Genomic DNA, 20,702 nt, shown 5'->3' with positions numbered 1-20,702 from the left:
CCTATAGTGGCTGTAGTAATTATGAAGGGAGCAGAGCAGGAAGTAAGGTGACGAGGTATAAGACCGCCAAATTTCCATGTAGGAAGGTAGGTTGGGGTGGTGGATGGGTCTAACAAACAGGACCTTCACCCAGGAGACTGGGGTTTGAGTCCCATTTGAAAATAAAAGTAAATATTTATTTATTTTATGGAACAGTTACGTAACTTTTCGCGTCACGTCCGTAACCAGAAGTGAAGTAGCGTCTGATTTTAACCCAAACCGCAATCTTTTTCTAAACTTAACTAAGTAGGTTTGGTGCCTAAACCCCACCAAACTGCGACCGTTGACTTAGTTTAAAACCACAACAGTTACATTCTCTGGTTAACTACTAGGGGAGCTTATTTATGAAACGCTTAGAGGGTAGGAATAAACGGCAGATACTGTTATACGATTTGGAGGACTTTTTGGTTTTTCCTGTCATTGACAAACTAAAGGTATATGTGAGATATAAATGCAAATGAAATGAAAAGCGGTGTCCTGACTATAATAACACACCATCAGTGTCATGATTATAAGGATATACAATGCTTGTATTGTCCTTTCTGAGATGATGTAGAAGAACGTTAAATATCTACAGATATTTCCATCTGATGGAAATGTGCAGTCATTCCAAACATGGTCTCCTGGGTTTTGAGCATGTGGTGTAAACATCATATAACTTCAATACTTTGTTGGCACAAGCAGATACAGAATATGCTGTAGGTGTGATGGTGTCAAACACAAATTTGAAGGGAAGAGAGGAAGGGATAGTTTAATCGGAAGTGAATGCAATTTTAGCATGAAATGGCTTACATACAGTTAAACTACCCTAATTTAAAATCAATCCATTAACCTTTTCAGCATTTTTAGAATCACACTTCTTAGAAAGCACTCTTACCCTCTCCAGTCTGATGGTTGTTGGGAAATGAGGAGTCCTTTTTTAAGTATCTCTAAAGAATGCAGATTTTTTTCTGAGGTCAGTATGTGGACTGTAAAGAAACCTCGAGGTTTCTTTCCAGTTTTCAGAAAAAAATCTGCATTCTTTAGAGATACTTAAAAAGGACTCCTCATGTCATTACATGCTCCTGTCTGCTTGTCTGCATGCTTGTAGTCTTAACACAAACACCGTGGAAGAGCACTGTGTCCTCATGCTGACACATTTTTTATTTATCACTGATCACTTCTTATTTTCATACATTTTTATACAATAATGTAAGATATTTAAAAGATTTTATAGTTCACCCAAAGAGGAACTCAAAGGGGCTTATTCATTACCTAAACAAAGTGAACAAAGTAGGAGTGAATCTGTATATTATATACCATGTCATCTATAAACGCCATAGAGTCGGGCTTCCAAATCTGTTTTTACTTGACCAGGAGGAAGCTGTTAGACGCCAGCACCACTGCCACAACAAGCAAAAAATAATCTTTTACCATGTTGGTTGACCTGGAACACTATTCATACACACATCTGGATGTTGGAATGGATTGTTGGAAATCCACTTCCACAACTCAACTCTTTAATTTGTCCTTCAATGTTCACGCAGATGTGCTAATTCGGTGAGCACACCCCACCCTACAGCTGCTGTCTGCCCCGACCCAGACCACCTCTCCTCTGCTTTCCTGTCTGGTCCATCATCTCCTGGGGCCACAGTCTCCTCTTTGTCTAGCCAAAGGCCCAGCACACTGGATATGGAGCAGACACAGCATCCTGTCACAGGATCCAGAAAGGCCAAGGTCCTGTATGACTACGACGCTCATGATGCCAGCGAGCTTTCACTTTTGGCTGATGAGGTATATTCTCAGTCACCCCACACACTAACATCTCTGTTGTGTAACTTTGTTACATAGGCAATAGGGGTGGTACGGTTCACAAAATCCACGGTTCGGTTCGTATCACAGTTTTAGGGTCACGGTTTTCGGTTCTGTACGGTTCTTGTTATTTTTTCTTTTAATCTTTAACACTCCAGAAATATACTTCAGCATATCATATATAGCTAAAATTAGCATATTGAATGCATGTTGCACAATACATGCACACAGTGGCAGTTCTATCTATTATTTTATTTCCGCTGTCATCATAGGTAACATGAAATCCAAAATACGACGCTAGCACATCCTCCAACTCCGGGCAGCCTTCCTCATCTCTCCCACTTACCAATTCTGCATGTGACGTGACCTGCAGCACTCCACACTCCACCTGAGGAGCGGTCAGCTCGGTGCCTCTCAAAATCTGACGTAAATCTTTTAAACTGACCTTTTGTCGATCAAAAAAACAGACAGATTCAGCAACTGTATGGCCTATTTCTTGCCTAAAATGTTTTCAGAAACACTTCTCGGTGAACTATTTTCGTAAAATAGGAGATCGTATTCAGAACGAGACGCCATTAGAGTCCGTTTTGAAATTCGGGAGCAGCAAGAACCACGTGACGCGTTCGTCCAATCAGCTGCCATGTGTTGCGTTCGTCACGCTCATCCCCCTTGTTGTTTATATACTGTCTATTGTCGTTTCCAGTAAGTGTTTTAACATAGGTGTCGAAAGTGGGCACTACGGCAGTAAGTGGTTAGTGCACATTAACAGTGTACTGACGAACCGTGCGACACACACACACGCTCCGAACCGAGACAAGAGAACCGAGCGGTTCGGATGTTTTTTCATGAACCGTACCACCCCTAATAAGCAACAATGTCAGGAAGCAGTAAGAAGACTTTTAGCTGTGAGACTGGTACATACGGAAGCCCTAAAAGGCAGGGTAAAAAACAAAAAAAAACATTTTCGGGCAATGTTTATGGATCTCCTATGTTTGAACTATGAGGGGGGGAGCGACGGGCTGGCTTCTGGGGCTCCAGCCCCGATTGTTTTCGCAAAAGCCCCGAATCTTTTAGGGTTTTAAAATAACTTTAACGTTATGTAATTTCCCCTCAGTCTCTCTGAATGAACCAGCAAATCAATGGAGGAAATGATGTACAGAGTTTTAGGCATTCTATTATTAAATGGCTTCGAAAATAAAGCATATAGCTGCTGTAAATAGAGCATGCCCCCCCCACCCTAGATTTGGGCTGATCGTCAAATCTCCTGCACATGGGATGTTATCTTTTGTAAGAAATAAACATTCAGGCTTAGTCTATTTCGAGAGTACAGCGATTTAAAGTTCAGCCAAACAAACAAGATAGCATGCTCAACTGTCAGTAATTAACCAAAAAAAACAAGTCAAGAGTTCACAGTGAATGCTCCGAGAAGCCACTGTGTATTTTATGTCTGAAAACTCTGGCAGCTGATACCCAATAGATTAAGTAGGCACTTACAGGTGCTGGTCATATAATTAGAATATCATGAAAAAGTTGATTTATTTCAGTAATTCCATTCAAAAAGTGAAATTTTTATATTATATTCATTCATCACACACAGAGTGATATATTTCAAATGTTTATTTCTTTTAATTGTGATGATTAGAACTGACAAATAATGAAAATGCCAAATTCAGTATCTCTGAAAATTAGAATATTACTTAAGACCAATACAAAAAAGGATTTTTAGAAATGTTGGCCAACTGAAAAGTATGAACATGAAAAGTATGAGCATGTACAGCTCTCAATACTTAGTTGGGGCTCCTTTTGCCTGAATTACTGCAGCGATGCGGCGTGGCATGGAGTCGATCAGTCTGTGGCACTGCTCAGGTGTTAGGAGAGCCCAGGTGGCTCTGATAGTGGCCTTCAGCTCTTGTGGACCAACACCAGCAGATGACATGGCACCCCAAACCGTCACTGACTGTGGAAGCTTTACACTGGACTTCAAGCAACGTGGATTCTGTGCCTCTCCTCTCTTCCTCCAGACTCTGGGACCTTGATTTCCAAAGGAAATGCAAATTTTACTTTCATCAGAGAACATAACTTTGGACCACTCAGCAGCAGTCCAGTCCTTTTTGTCTTTAGCCCAGGCGAGACGCTTCTGATGCTGTGTCTTGTTCAGGAGTGGCTTGACACAAGGAATGGGACAGCTGAAACCCAGGTCTTGCTTACGTCTGTGCGTGGTGGTTCTTGAAGCACTGACTCCAGCTGCAGTCCACTCTTTGTGAATCCCCCCCACATTTTTGAATGGGTTTTGTTTCACAATTCTCTCCAGGGGGCAGTTATCCCTATTGCTTGTACACTTTTTTTCTACCACATCTTTTCCTTCCCTTCGCCTCTCTATTAATGTGCTTGGACACAGAGCTCTGTGAACAGCCAGCCTCTTTAGCAATGACCTTTTGTGTCTTGCCCTCCTTGTGCAAGGTGTCAATGGTCGTCTTTTGTTCAGGTCTTCCCCATGATTGTGTAGCCTACAGAACTAGACTGAGGGACCATTTAAAGGCCTTTGCAGGTGTTTTGAGTTAATCAGCTGATTAGAGTGTGGCACCAGGTGTCTTCAATATTGAACCTTTTCACAATATTCTAATTTTCTGAGATACTGAATTTGGGGTTTTCATCAGTTGTCAGTTATAATCATCAAAATTAAAAGAAATAAACACTTGAAATATATCAGTCTGTGTGGAATGAATGTATACATTATACAAGTTTCACTTTTTGAATGGAATTACTGAAATAAATCAACTTTTTCATGATATTCTAATTATATGACCAGCACCTGTACATTGTTGTGACAAAGACCTTACGAGCTGAGCTAAAGAGCGGACCAAAAGCTGACGTCATCACAGGCAGCACTAGCAGAGCAGGCAGTAGAAACGTCAATATTATTAGGGCCCGAGCACCAACAGCAGCGAAGGCCCTATTGAAACTGAAGGAATTATTATTCCTTCTTTCTTTCTTTCTTTCTGTCTTTCTTCCTTCCTTCCAGCAAATTAATCGCCTTTTTGAGGGGCTTAACATACTCAAAAACTCACAAAAATTGGCGGTTGCATCAATTCTGGTGAAGATTTACGTATTTTCGGGTTTCAGGAATAGGCGCACAAAAATGGCTCGCTAGCGCCCCCTACAAAATTAAAATAATTATGCCCCTGTAGTACGTTTAACGTAGACTCATGAAACTTGGTACACATATGAAGCATGTCAAGACATACAACAAACGTCATTGGAGCCATACCCTAAACCCAACAGGAAGTCCGCCATTTTGAATTGAAAGTTCGAAATTAGTGTGATTTTGGCTAAGTACGACATTTCCACATGTCGTACTTTAAAGGGATATTTCACCGTTGGGAAGATGAATATATCTTTAAATTGGGTCACTTATGTAGTAGAAATGTGAAAACATTTTAGAAATTGGTGCCTTCTAGGCCAAGATAAGCCAGAAAATGTGTTTTTGGCTCATATGGATGAAAGACACCAAATCCCAGAATGCACTTGCTTCGCTGCTTTGGGAGTCCACTCCCAAGCCACGCCTACCGTTTACAGACAGTGAAGCAGCATTCAACTCAACTCAAGTGTGTTTTATTGTTTATTGTTATTTTATTGTTATATAAAAACGACATACGAAAAAAGACTACATTTAGCTAGTGCACACACATTATAGGCTCTGTAAAGTTCAGCTAACGCATACTAGCATTAGCGCTTGGTGGGCTGTAAACACAGAGTATAAACACAGCCATAAATTTGCGTGGAATGTAGAATGGTCAGCATTTAACAGTCACAAACTACACCAGCAGTTAGCAGTTAGTTGGATACAAATCACCTCATTTCTGCAACAGTCCGTATTAACACAGCCCACCTCCACTAGTCTTACGGCGACAGAGCAGCCAGCCTGGTAGCTGGATAGTCCGGTACACTGTTGTTCAGCCATGTTTCCACAACAAGAAAAACACAGCAGTCTCTGAACTCGCGTTGGGAGTTTCGTTGAGGTTGGATGTAGTCCAGTTTGTTGTCTAATGAGCGGACACTTGCAAGCAGGATTGATGGATTGATTGGTGGCTGGCTAGCGTTAGCTTTCCATCTAGCTCGCCTCAAACTTCTGCACACCGCTGTCGAGGTCCCTTTCCCCGGCTATTTTCATCGGGCGACACCGCAGGCTGAGGTGCTGGTTTCCTTAGCAGGCGAAGCTTGCGTAGTGTGTCGAGTATTCCGTCTGTAATAAAGTGTCCTGCATATTCTCCGATCTGTACCAATGTATCCCGGTGGTACACATGTAGTTTGAATGCACATAATTGTTGTAACAGTTTTCTTCTGAAAAGACGGAGCCAGTTTAGCGCACCTTCAAGATGGCTGACACTCGTTTTGCTTCGGCAATCTTCGAGTAAAGACGACAGTCCAACCCCCTATGGGCGGGTGGAAAACATGCGGAAGTAGCTCCTACTACTGGCTGTAGTCCATTGTCTCTGGGCAAAAATGCCTCCGATGACGGAAAACGATGATTTTTTCGTCATCAGAGGTGAGTCAGAGATTTTTCTAGACCCACAATACAGTGATCTCGATTGGGGGGTTCAAGATGGCGTCTAAGTAACATCCTTTCCGTGTGGCTCTGCAGTGTGAGGAATAAAACTAACATTTTGAATAATTAAACATAACTAAGGGCTGAGCAGAAGAAACCTTATGGAATAATAACTTATCAAGACGACAACTCTCAAGAAGAACTTCTCATACAAGTGACTTTTTGACGTTTTGACTTCGAAAATCTTTTGGAGCATGGAAGAAGTGGAAGATATGCATACTGTAATGCATTCTTATGCCAAGAAATCCCTGAGTGACCAATTTGAATCAAACACTTCAACATTATCAGAGCAAACTGAGATGTGTGTGGAGCCTTCAAAGTTACCAGAAACTCCTAAACCGCGAGGAGCAAAGAAGTCCAAGTTACGAACCAGCTACGAGAATGAATCTGAGCCTATGTCCAACTCACGTCTGTTAATGGTAATGGAAAGAATTGAAAAAATGCAAGAGGAATCACTCAGATAACTTCAGTCATTAGAAATAACGGTAAAAGACAACACCAACTCCATCAAAAGCGTTACCGATGTACTTGACTCCGTGGGAAAACAAGTCAAAGACGTGACTCATGAAGTTGTATCCCTGCAGAAAAAAGTTGACATCTTAGAAAAGGAGGATGTCATCCTCCGGGACAGATGCGGCGACCTGGATACATACAAAAGAAGATGGAACCTGCGAGTTGCTGGCATTCCTGAGCAAACTAGAGAATGTTAAGAATATCATCATCGACATTTTCAGCAAGGTTTGCCCTGACATCGCTCATCATCTGGCCTACTCCGTGGACATTGTGCACAGACTAGGTCCCTCTAGTCTGAGCTCTGCTCAGGTGAACTCCAGCCGTCGCATCATTGTGCAGTTCCTGTCAAGATCGCATAGGGAAAAAATCTGGATGGATGCTAGATCAGCAGCCATACTCAAGGAAAAGAAAATAAAGCTATATGAAGATCTGACTCAGGAGACCAAGGACATCTAGAAACAAGCTGTGGCCGTTGGTTGAACAGGCGAGGAAGGAGGGGAAGAAAGCAGGCTTCAAAGGGTCCTTTGCATACATTGACGGTAAAAAAGTCACAGCTAATCATTTGTAAATGGTTATTTTACTGCTACTAGGCTATTAGGTCTAGTCTATAGTAGGTCTAGGCTACTAGGTCATTTTTGCCGGTGCTGTCCGAGATTTAATTTGGCCCACTCTTAAATGGGTAATGAAGTAATTAATATTGTCTCATAGATAACAATCTAGTCTATTTCTGTTCTTTCATATGCGGATTTCGTAGGCCACTACTGTTAATTGCCAGAAAATGGCGCTTCTGTTATGTGATTTGATATCACCAACTTTTTTTTTTTTTTTTTATTTTAGGTAAAGAAGGGGGAGTTTAAGTCGTTAAAGTATCCTATTGTTGAAAGTAATAGGTTATCTCCTGGTGCTTATTCAGCATGTATATTACTGAACAGGATGGAAAACATGCCCTTGCTATTTTGACTACAGAATTTGTTCCTCTACTGCAGAGTTAGTCTGCTATTAAGTGTTCATAGAGGGAAAATTACTTTTCTCTAGTTATCTGTGTTTCCTTCATAGTATTGTTCTATGTCTTTGTCTTTATTGTCAGTTAATGTTATGGGTCTGAAAGATAATGTGAAACGCAAGGCTTTATTTTTGTTTGCAAAGAAATAAGGCAGATTTTTATTTTTTTCAAGAATGTCACTCAACTCCAAATGACTCTTAAGTTTTGGAAATCACAATGGAGGAACGACATACAGTCAGGTCCATAAATATTGGGACATCGACACAATTCTAATCTTTTTGGCTCTATACACCACCACAATGGAGTTGAAAGATACTGAATTCCTTGGAGGGAATCTGTCTATGGTGTTATTTAGGGCTATATTAAAATCCCCACCTAAGATTAAAGAAGCATTGGGATATTTGGTTAACCAGTAAGAGACGTTATCTTCCAAAGTATCAAAGAGTGTACTGTTTTCCAGAGAGGAGTGGTATCCATAAATGTTGATAATAATAATATTAAGAGTTTATGGCTATAATCATACTGACAAAGTGACCTGAAACATCTGCATCGGTCTCCATAACATGTCCCTTAAAGTTGTGTCTGAAAGTTCCTACCCCAGCCGAATGTTCAGATCTGCGTGCTTGCCATACAGTCAGGTCCATAAATATTGGGACATCGACACAATTCTAATCTTTTTGGCTCTATACACCACCACAATGGAGTTGAAATGAAACGAACAAGATGTGCTTTAACTGGAGACTTTCAGCTTTAATTTGAGGGTATTTACATCCAAATCAGGTGAACGGCGTAGGAATTACAACAGTTTGTATATGTGCCTCCCACTTTTTAAGGGACCAAAAGTAATGGGACAGATTAACAATCATAAATCAAACTTTCACTTTTTAATACTTGGTTGCAAATCCTTTGTATTCAATTACAGCCTGAAGTCTGGAACGCATAGACATCACCAGACGCTGGGTGTCATCCCTGGCCTCTACTGCAACTGTCTTCAGTTCCTGCTTGTTCTTGGGGCATTTTCCCTTCAGTTTTGTCTTCAGCAAGTGAAATGCATGCTCAATCAGATTCAGGTCAGGTGATTGACTTGGCCATTGCATAACATTCCACTTCTTTCCCTTAAAAAACTCTTTGGTTGCTTTCGCAGTATGCTTCGGGTCATTGTCCATCTGCACTGTGAAGCGCCGTCCAATGAGTTCTGAAGCATTTGGCTGAATATGAGCAGATAATATTGCCCGAAACACTTCAGAATTCATCCTGCTGCTTTTGTCAGCAGTCACATCATCAATAAATACAAGAGAACCAGTTCTATTGGCAGCCATACATGCCCACGCCATGACACTACCACCACCATACTTCACTGATGAGGTGGTATGCTTTGGATCATGAGCAGTTCCTTTCCTTCTCCATACTCTTCTCTTCCCATCACTCTGGTACAAGTTGATCTTTGTCTCATCTGTCCATAGGATGTTGTTCCAGAAATGTGAAGGCTTTTTTAGATGTTGTTTGGCAAACTCTAATCTGGCCTTCCTGTTTTTGAGGCTCACCAATGGTTTACATCTTGTAGTGAACCCTCTGTATTCACTCTGGTGAAGTCTTCTCTTGATTGTTGACTTTGATACACATACACCTACCTCCTGGAGAGTGTTCTTGATCTGGCCAACTGTTGTGAAGGGTGTTTTCTTCACCAGGAAAGTATTCTTCGGTCATCCACCACAGTTGTTTTCCGTGGTCTTCCGGGTCTTTTGGTGTTGCTGAGCTCACCGGTGCGTTCTTTCTTTTTAAGAATGTTCCAAACAGTTGATTTGGCCACACCTAATGTTTATGCTATCTCTCTGATGGGTTTGTTTAGATTTTTCAGCCTAATGATGGCTTGCTTCACTGATAGTGACAGCTCTTTGGATCTCATATTGAGAGTTGACAGCAACAGATTCCAAATGCAAATAGCACACTTGAAATGAACTCTGGACCTTTTATCTGCTCTTTGTAAATGGGATAATGAGGGAATAACACACACCTGGCCATGGAACAGCTGAGCAGCCAATTGTCCCATTACTTTTGGTCCCTTAGAAAGTGGGAGGCACATATACAAACTGTTGTAATTCCTACGCCGTTCACCTGATTTGGATGTAAATACCCTCAAATTAAAACTGAAAGTCTGCAGTTAAAGCACATCTTGTTCGTTTCATTTCAACTCCATTGTGGTGGTGTATAGAGCCAAAAAGATTAGAATTGTGTCGATGTCCCAATATTTATGGACCTGACTGTATGGCAAGCACACAGATCTGAACATTCGGCTGGGGTAGGAACTTTCAGACACAACTTTAAGGGACATGTTATGGAGACCGATGCAGATGTTTCAGGTCACTTTGTCAGTATGATTATAGCCATAAACTCTTAATATTATTATTATCAACATTTATGGATACCACTCCTCTCTGGAAAACAGTACACTCTTTGATACTTTGGAAGATAACGTCTCTTACTGGTTAACCAAATATCCCAATGCTTCTTTAATCTTAGGTGGGGATTTTAATATAGCCCTAAATAACACCATAGACAGATTCCCTCCAAGGAATTCAGTATCTTTCAACTCAACTCTGAAATGTTTTATGGAGAAGTTTGAACTAGTTGATGTCTGGAGGCAATTGTTTCCTAGTGAGCGACAATATACTTGGTCTAATAAGGACAGATCAAGAATTGATTATTGGCTGGTTTCCAGATGCCTGATAAATGATAACATTTTAGTTCATTTTTATAATACTCCGTTGACTGATCATAAAGCAATCTATCTATCAATATCCTTGCCTGGTAGTCATACAGGCCCAAAAGCATCATTCTGGAAATTGAATAGTTCTCTTCTGAACTACCCACAGGTCAAAGAAAAAGTTAAGGATCTTATAATAACTCACTGGAACCATGCAGAAACCCAGAAAGCTTACGGGAGGAATTGGGAACTGTTAAAATATGAGCTAGGGAAGTTTTTAGGAAGTTTGGGGCTGATTTGGCTGAACAAAAAAGAGCAAGTGAAGACGAGATTACTACGCAACTGGCATCTCTTTGTCAAAAGGAGCCCTACAAAATAAACTAATCAATAAAAAAACATCCCTATAAAGAGGATAGGGATGCATGTGATAACATCTCTAATGCTGAGGTTCTGAAAGGTATTGATAGTCTTAAAAATAATAAAAGTCCAGGGTGTGATGGTTTAACCTCTGAGATCTATAAAATGTTTGACAAAGAACTGTCCCCAAATAGTCATGATTGTGATGTTCTGTTTCCTGTTTTATTTTGAAGTCTGTCTTGTCTCCCTTGTCCTATCTAGTTTACTTCCTGTCTTTTGTTTTCCCGCCTGTTTGATTGTTCTGCCCTGATTTGTTTCACCTGTTGTGTCACCTGTTTCTTGTTAGTCCTTGTTAACCTGTGTATTTAGTATCTGTGTTGTCTTTGTCTTGTGTTGGAGTGTTATGTTTCTGTTGCTGTTCATGCTGTGTATTCTGTTGCTGTGAGTGTGTTCGTGTCTGGAGTCTACCTTTCGTCTCGGAGTTCCGGTTTTTGAGATCCTGTTCTGGAATTAGTTTTTGCCTGTTGCTTTCTGGACACTTTTGGTATGTACTTCATTTTTGTTTAATAAATCATCTAAACTGCATTTAGGTCCCAGCCATTCCTGACAGACCGTGACACCATTTTTGCTAAATGTTTTCTCCGAAAAGCAGATTCTAAAGCTAAATAAAGAAGGAAAACTTGGAGAACTGGTGTCCGAGTACACTGCTAAATAATGACTAAAGTGTTTATCATATTTGCTAATAGAATGAAATAAGTTTTGGACTCTATAATAGATCAAATCACAATCTGGATTTATGAGGAAATGTCATTGCTAACAATGTTAGACTGATTTTGGATGTGCTAGACTATAAGGATCTCATTAATGATAACAGCTCTCTTGTTTTCTATAAAGCTTTTGACTCTCTTGAACATGGCTTCATTTTGAAAGCTCTTGATAAATTTGGTTTTGCTCACTTTTTTTGTAAAACTATTAGAACCCTGTATAAAAAATGGCAATAGTGCAGTAAAATTAAATCTTGGTACATTCCCAAGGTTTAATGTGTCTTGTGGGGTTAAGCAAAGTTGCCCTCTCACCCTACTTGTTCTTAATAGCTTCTCAACTCCTGGCTCTTCATATTTCAAACAGTGCCTTACAAGCAATCTTAATTGCGGATAGGCAGATTATAATCAGTCAACTTGCTGATGACCCCACAATCTTCCTGAAGGACACCTCCCAAATTCCTCTGTCGTTAGAATTAATTAAAGGTTTCTCGAAAGCCTCTGGTCTTCACTTGAACTTAAAGTGTGAACTTATGGCTATAAAAGATTGCTTGGTGCCCTCTATGCAGAACATCCTGTAAAAGATCAGGTCACTTATCTAGGAATTATCATAGCCAAAAACCAATCTACGAGGTGCTCCCTTAACTTTAGTCCTACCTTTCAGTAAACGCAAAGGAAACTGAATTCATGGTTACAAAGACTTATCATTAAGAGGTAGAATCTTACTCTCAAAAGCTATATCCAGACTTACTTATGGTGCTCTCTTTAGCTGTAGATAGTAGCGTGTCCAATGTATAATTGCTTCAATGTTTAACTTTATATGGAAAAACAGAATACACTATTAAAAAAAAATCTGTTATAATGAACTCTAATCAATGCGGGGGTCTGAACTTTTTAGACTTCACCACATTAAATAACACTTTCAAAATAAACTGTATTTCAGTTTAATAACCCCACATCCTTATGGAACTTTATCCCTAAATGTATTTCTTTCTAAAGTTGGTGGCCTGGAGTAGTTGTTGTGCAATTACAAGATTAGCAAAATCCCAATCAAATTGTCTTGCTTTCACAAGCAAATAAATTTGGCGTGGTTTCTCCTATTTAAGCATAACTTCTCACCTCACAAATGCTACATTTGGAATAATGAACATTCTTTACAAAACCAATTTCTTTTTTTAAAAACTGGTTTAACAATAACACCACTTGTTAGTCAACGTTTTGATCCGACTGGTAAACTATACGGATACTCAGATTTCCTAAGAAAATGTCAAATTCCAGTAACAATCAAGGAATATGCTATTTTTGATGCAGTTCCCACTGGGATTATGTTGTTAAAGGGTAATACTTTCCCACAACCACTTACTCATCTAATCAAATTAACTGATACTTCTGTGGGTGGTCTGTGCTTCTCAACAGAAAATCGCAGCATTAATGGGGAAAATTAGAGCTTTATTCCAGTCTGACATTGTTACTATTCCCTATGGTATTGTAGAGGCTATTCCTTGGAAGAAAGTTTGGTCCTTACCTTTCAAATACCTTGTTACTAATAAAGTGAGAGAAGTTTCGTTTAAACAAATGCACAGGTTTTACCCAGCAAAATCCTTCCTTAAAAGATACAAACAGGATATTGAGTCTAAATGCTCGTTTTGTTATAGCACTGAGGAAAACGTCATCTTTTTTGGAACTGTCCCCATACAGTAAAATTCTGGTCGAGTTCCTAAAATTCATTCACTCAGTATTAATCCCAGATTAATACTGAACCCCAAATTTTGCTTGAAGGATGTTTTCTTTGGTATGTTTGACTTTTGAAGCTGAATATGAAGGTAAACATAAATAGGAACAAATTCAGTGGTTCTAAACCATTCTTTTCTGGTTTTGACTGAGTTTAGAAATTACATTGATTCAATTAAGTACTCAAAAAAACATGTTTCGTCTTACGCTGTAAGAGTAAGTTCTGAGTCGTGTGTGACTTCAAAGGTTGATAGATATAAATAGCTGCCTACCAGCTTGTCCACTTAGGCCTATTGTGGCTGTACCCCTGTATGCTGTATATCTGATTTAATGTTTGTCATTTGTATTTTGTGTTATTTGTCTGTAATGTTCTGTATGTATAAATAAAAAAAGATACAGAGATCTCTCGTCTCAAGGGGACATGAGGGAGGGAAGCATGGTCATTCGAAAATACTACCAGGTTTCTACTGATACAAAGCTTAACGCTAAATCAGTGAAGTATCCCTTTTAAGGAACTCCTAGAGATTTCATCCAATCAACTTCAAATTTGGTTGCCATCTTAAGACGTTAAAGATGAAAAGTTAAGTATTTCGTCATAGGGCATGGCCATGGCGGAGCGGCCATTTTGTGTGTTTCGCCATCGAAACAGGAAGTGGGTGTAACTTGAGTGTACATTGTCAAGTTGGCTCGAAACTTTTCAGGATTCATAAGAGTCCAACCCTGAGGACATACAGTGGGGCAAAAAAGTATTTAGTCAGCCACCAATTGTGCAAGTTCACCCACTTAAAGATGAGAGGCCTGTAATTTTCATCATAGGTACACTTCAACTATGAGAGACAAAATGAGAAAAAAAATCCAGAAAATCACATTGTAGGATTTTTTATGAATTTATTTGCAAATTCCTTGGGAAAATAAGTATTTCGTCACCTACAAACAAGCAAGATTTCTGGTTCTCACAGACCTGTAACTTCTTCTTTAAGAGGTTCCTCTGTCCTCCACTCATTACCTGTATTAATGGCACCTGTTTGAACTTGTTATCAGTATAAAAGACACCTGTCCACAACCTCAAACAGTCACACTCCAAACGCCACTATGGCCAAGACCAAAGCTGTCAAAGGACACCAGAAACTAAATGGTAAACCTGCACCAGGCTGGGAAGACTGAATCTGCAATAGGTAAGCAGCTTGGTGTGAAGAAATCAACTGTGGGCACAATTATAAGAAAATGGAAGACATACAAGACCACTAATCTCCCTCGATCCGGGGCTCTATGCAAGATCTCACCCCGTGGGGTCAAAATGATCACAAGAATGGTGAGCAAAAATCCCAGAACCACATGGGGGGGACCTAGTGAATGACCTGCAGAGAGCTGGGACCAAAGTAACAAAGGCTACCATCATTAACACACTACGCTGCCAGGGACTCAAATCCTGCAGTGCCAGACGTGTCCCCCCTGCTTAAGCCAGTACATGTCCAGGCCCATCTGGAGTTTGCTAGAGAGCATTTGGATGATCCAGAAGAGGATTGGGAGAATGTCAGATGAAACCAAAACTTTTGAGTTAAAAACTCAACTTGTCGTGTTTGGAGGGGAAAGAATGCTTGCTGAGTTGCATCCAAAGAACACCATACCTACTGTGAAGCATGGGGGTGGAAACATCATGCTTTGGGGCTGTTTTTCTGCAAAGGGACCAGGACGACTGATCCGTGTAAAGAAAAGAATGAATGGGGCCATGTATCGTGAGATTTTGAGTGAAAACCTCCTTCCATCAGCAAGGGCATTGAAGATGAAACGTGGCTGGGTCTTTCAGCATGACAATGATCCCAAACACACTGCCCGGGCAACGAAGGAGTGGCTTCGTAAGAAGCATTTCAAGGTCCTGGAGTGGCCTTGCCAGTCTCCAGATCTCAACCCCATAGAAAATCGCGAGTTGAAAGTCTGTGTTGCCTAGCGACAGCCCCAAAACATCACTGCTCTAGAGGAGATCTGCATGGAGGAATGGGCCAAAATACCAGCAACAGTGTGTGAAAACCTTGTGAAGACTTACAGAAAACATTTGACCTCTGTCATTGCCAACAAAGGGTATATAACAAAGTATTGAATTTTTTTATTGACCAAATACTTATTTTCCACCATCACTTGCAAATAAATTCATTAAAAATCCTACAATGTGATTTTCTGGATTTTCTCATTTTGTCTCTCATAGTTGAAATATACCTATGATAAACATTACAGGCCTCATCTTTTTAAGTGGGAGAACTTGCACAATTGGTGGCTGACTACTCTTTTGCCCCACTGTATAAAGGCTGATATTTACTCAGTCATAGCGCCCCCTAGTGGCAACAGGAAGTAGGCCTAAAAGTCAAGGTGCTATACTTTAACAAACTCCTCCCAAGAGATTTCCTCAGATCGACTTCAAATTCAGTTATTCGTGTCATCTTAAGACGTTAACGATAAAGTTATTAAAACAAAACTTTTTGTCCAACGGTGTGGGCGTGGTGTGGCGGCCATTTTGAGCATTTATCCATGTTTGAGCAACTAATCCTAGTTGTAACTTTAGTCTACATTGTCCAATCTGGCCGAAATTTCTCCCGATTGACAAGGGTCCAGGCCTGAGGACATTTATAGGCCAAAATTGACGTCATCCGATTTACATGAAACTTATGTGTGGTCTGCATGTGATACTGGGCGGTCCCCTATACTTTAACCATGCCCACTTACTCAGACCACGCCGTCTTTCATAACATTTGAACCGTTTTAAGGTAGAGTCTTGTATGAGGTGTCATTTAACTCAGCAGGGAGTTCCCTTTTCATTGGTGACAATTTACAGTGTCTGAGTGCCACTCAAATGCACGGTAGCAAGGAGCGGCATCTGCCAGTAACCCCAACGCGTGCAGAGGCGCGAGGGCCCGTCCAACGCTGCTTGCAGATTTTATTGTTTTTTACTTTAGTTTGAGTATTGTTTTATCTTAAAATGTACACCTTTGTTTCTCCAGCTTATTACTGTATACACCGTACCAGGAATGGACCCTGATTGGTTGGTTGGAGAACGAGGGAACCAAAAGGGCAAAGTCCCTGTCACCTACCTTGAACTGCTGAGCTAATGGACCAAACAGGAGACACACACACACTTTTTTTTTTTCTTCTTTTAGTAAAGGTATTTGGATCTGTGGCTATCTAAAACATTTATGCAAACCTGTCTGTTTTGAATGTTTCTATAAATACAGAGTGCAACCAATGCGTTACAGACTTCCTTATTCCAGTAATGTCCACTTTTAAAGCTTCACTCCCTCATTTTGTTAACTGTGCAGTTTGGGTGTTTTTGTGTAAAAACTAAAACAATTCTTCTGAATCTTACATGTGTTTTTACCACAAAAGCATGCATGTGGCATTACAAGACCAATTCCAAATTATAACGACCATTATTTGTATCGGTTATGATAATGTTGTACTCACCAGAGTAACTGCTGAGAATAGACGACACGTGAACTTTCTGCTTTACATTTCATCGCTGTAGGGTGAAAACCTTGAATGTCCAAAATTGTTCCTTTTCAGGAAATGGGGGGGAGAGGCTAATTTGAAAACATTATATTGAGCTATTTACTTTTGACAAAGTCCTATACCAGAATGTATCTGTGGTGTGCCAGATCTTAAGCGTGATTTATGTTTCTGCATTAAATCTACGGCGTGGCTATATGTACGTGGAGATACGGCTCCTACGCCGGACTCTACGCTGCTCTCAAAATCTGTAACTACACGTTGTGGCGCCGCACGTCGCTTGAGCCGCATGTCCTCTAGTCTATATTGACGTTTCCCTTCCGGAATTGCTCTGGTGCTGCAGGAAATTCCGCCGGATGCATGTATTTTCGACTATTTCCGTTTCCTTCCACTTTATTTTTTGTTGAAATTTTAAACTCCGGTGGATCTATCTGTCCAATCCGAGTTTTCTCTCGCACGACTATTTTGACGATCAGACCTTATCGCCGCCCATGACAATTGTGATTGGTTTAAAGAAATGCCAATACACCAGAGCACGTTTTCCTCCCATCCCAGAATATTGTGTGGAGTAGCCAGACCCTCCTCCGCGTGTGGATGGCCTGGCAAAGCGAGACTACATGTCCCCCCCCCCCCAAACTCATTTTCTAGTTCTCCTTCTCCATAAACAACATGAAATCAAGGAGAGGGTTAACTTTTCCGGCCACAGATTTCCCACTGTGGTCAGAAAGCACAGGGGAAACACTTTGTTTCTCTCACTATGACTCTAGAATCGCTACTCGCTCCGAAGCTAATCACCCGTCACTCTCTCACTTGATCCACACACAGATGCCGGCCCTGCTGAGATCGACGCACACACCAACGCACAAGTGCAAACTTCAGGCCACTTATGTAGGCTATGGCGAAAGCTCTGCATGGAGCACGTTTCCTTTCCACGTTTGTCCTTTTCCTAATCCCAACCATTTTTTTCTTTTCAACTGTTTTTTTTCCTAAACCCAACCATAGCCTTGCGATAACACGTAGCCTCGCCATAACACGCCACGTGGCTATGCTGTGACGTTGCAGACTGCCGTCCACTGTATACAGCGTAGACACCGTAAATCACACTTTACTGGCAATGCGAGGCTATGAGTGCATTGATGGGGGGGGGGAGAGAGACTATGACTAGTTCAGACATTTAAACATTTAGTAATGCTGTCATGTTTCCAAATCTCAGTAATTAAATTGGTGAGTACAATTACCAGAATTATAAACCAGAATGTAGGGCTAGCGGTGATGAATTATATCTGCTTGCTGCCTCTACTCTCCAGTCCACTTTCACCTCCACAATCTCCAACAGTTATAGCAAAGCTGTGTTTTCTATTTCATCATTATTTCTCAAAGCAGAAATACAAATGCATTCATTATCTGCTGAAAAGGGCTTTCAACTAAAATGGAATCCAAATTCTGGACTTTTATGTTGTGAATGTTGCTGTACTGTAAACCTCTTAGAATGGGAAGGGAAATGGGAAGCTTGGAAGTTTCGGTTTAAATTTTCAGATGCAGAACTTGAATCATAACCTCACAATGTACCAGTGTAATGACTACTACAGTGATTATGCTTCGTCATCAAGAACAACTTGACACATAGTATGGTGCTATAGCTGGTTGGTTCGTAGTTAAATCTGAATTTCTAAAATGTTTGTGGAGGAACATAATAGAAATGTACTTCCTGTATGAGTAGTTATACCACAGTACAATGCAAAAAGTAGATCACAGAGGCTTAAAAAAATAAACGGACTTCCCCTTTATTTACAAAATATGCAGTGCAGACGGAGGCCTTAAGCTTTGCCATATGACATTGTGTAACTTCCTTGCAATAAATGTGACAATGCTGTAAATGTGGTAAGTGTTTTTTATAGTACAAAGAATTATAGTACAAAGTAGCAGTGTGTTGTAACTTTGAGGAAACTAACATGTGGGATTCACTAATTATTGGCACCCAACAGCTACATGACATTATTACTGTGTAGAAGTTCTCCAGATGTGTCACGTCTGCTTATTTGAATAATCTCTGACTATGTAATGGCCTAAGTTTTAACTACTCAACTCAAAAACCATGTATGATGAAGTCAGGCTAACTAGCTTTTGAGGCCAAAAGGGCAAGGTAAAGTTTAAGCAACCACCAGCTGCTGAAATTTTTTTTCAAACTGTCTCCACAAAAGTAGACCTACTTCACATGCAGTGTTGGCCAGTAACACAATACTCAGTAACCTATTACTGTAATATTATTACTCTCCACAATAGAGTATCGTAAGGGATTACAATTTCCAAAATGGTAATTATATTACAGATACTAATCCAGGTAACACTGCGTTACAGTGTTACCCCAATGTGATTTGTTCTTTGTCCCAGGTAGGCTTTCTTATATGATAATGTGGCGTGTACGCTTGTTGTAATTTAGCGCACAGCAGGCCAGGGCAGGTCACAGATATGGTTTGACATGTTTGAATGTTGGCAGTTATGCAGTTTGGCTGGTTGTTGACTCCTCCTGTAAGGTTAATTATTGTTGCAATAAAGTATACTGAGTTCTAAAGTAGCTGGCAGGATGTGCGTATATTTTTAGTTTTTTGAGGGGGTGTAATATAGTAATAAAACAACTAATTACTTTTGATATTTTTTTTTTACTCTTTAAGGAGTAATTAGTAAAGAGTAACATACTTCCTGAGTAACTTGCCCAACACTATTGACATGTAATTTGTGTAATGCAATAAGTGCGATAACAGTTTAAAATAAAGTGATACAGTTTGCTGTGATATGTGATGAGCTGATGTTCTGGGGAATTAATCAAAGTCAGAAATTAGTCATGAACTCGTGAGAAAGTGGAGTCTTGTATGACTGCGTAACCAACAATGGATGATGTAAAGTCTTCATTTGGATGGTTTACCTCACCAGTGGCAGTGCAATAACTGAGTCTGAGCTGTGTGTAATGTTGCAATGCTTTCAAAGGGAATCTCAATTGGGATTTCACACCATCACAACATGCTAATAATGGAAGCTATACAGTAGTTCAGTGAATCTGAGATCACAACTGGCATGGATATCATTGGTTCCCACGGATGATGCTGAATGTTTTTGTGACGACCCCCCCCTGACAATTTGTCTAGAGCCACCATCAGGCCAACAATATTCTCCTTATAGTTTTAAATCAACCTGCTGCCTCGTCTCCAATGTATGTCTATGTGGTTCGCTCAACCAGTCAGCGCGCAGCTCTTCTAAATATTCATGAGCATACCATATTTGGGGAAAAAAGCTGTCGTTCCAAATAGAGATATCCACAGGAATGTATAAGGGCCCAAAGAATATCACCTGGGACATTTTCAGCCCAACCAATGTTATATACCCTATTAGGAAACCTTAAGGAACAGTGTGAAATACCCTATATAATCATTCTATCACCCCTTTAAGATTATTTTATCAAATTATTAAACACTTTTTCTTGTATAATCAAGGACCGAAGCAAACCACATAGCATGAAAAGTGTGTGTGTATTTCTCACCAGTTGTTTTTTAATGGGCTGTGTTTGCTGTTGCTTTCATGTTTTTAATTTAGCGTGTTACATGCCTGGGGTAGGGACTATAGAATGTCCACACATCTTGTTGTCATTCTTTCTTCAACTTATGGCCTGGTTTGATGTGCAATAAACATGCATGTGTGTTACAGTAA

General features: G+C 40.3%; 1 protein-coding gene across 2 annotated transcripts in view; it reads left to right on the top strand.

Annotated features, from left to right (window-relative positions):
• sh3glb2b (SH3-domain GRB2-like endophilin B2b) overlaps nucleotides 1-20,702 on the top strand; it is a 52,516-nt gene extending 31,814 nt beyond the window's left edge. For both annotated transcript variants that reach the window (XM_078271331.1, XM_078271330.1), the window contains 2 exons: nucleotides 1,566-1,812; nucleotides 16,499-20,702. In XM_078271331.1, the coding sequence (XP_078127457.1) occupies nucleotides 1,566-1,812; nucleotides 16,499-16,606 (355 nt within the window). In that variant the 3' untranslated portion in view covers nucleotides 16,607-20,702. The remainder of the gene's footprint in view (nucleotides 1-1,565; nucleotides 1,813-16,498) is intronic.

Source organism: Sander vitreus, chromosome 16 (genome assembly GCF_031162955.1).
Source record: "Sander vitreus isolate 19-12246 chromosome 16, sanVit1, whole genome shotgun sequence".
In the NCBI taxonomy this organism is placed as follows: domain Eukaryota; kingdom Metazoa; phylum Chordata; class Actinopteri; order Perciformes; family Percidae; genus Sander; species Sander vitreus.
This window is presented reverse-complemented; position numbering and strand designations above follow the sequence as displayed.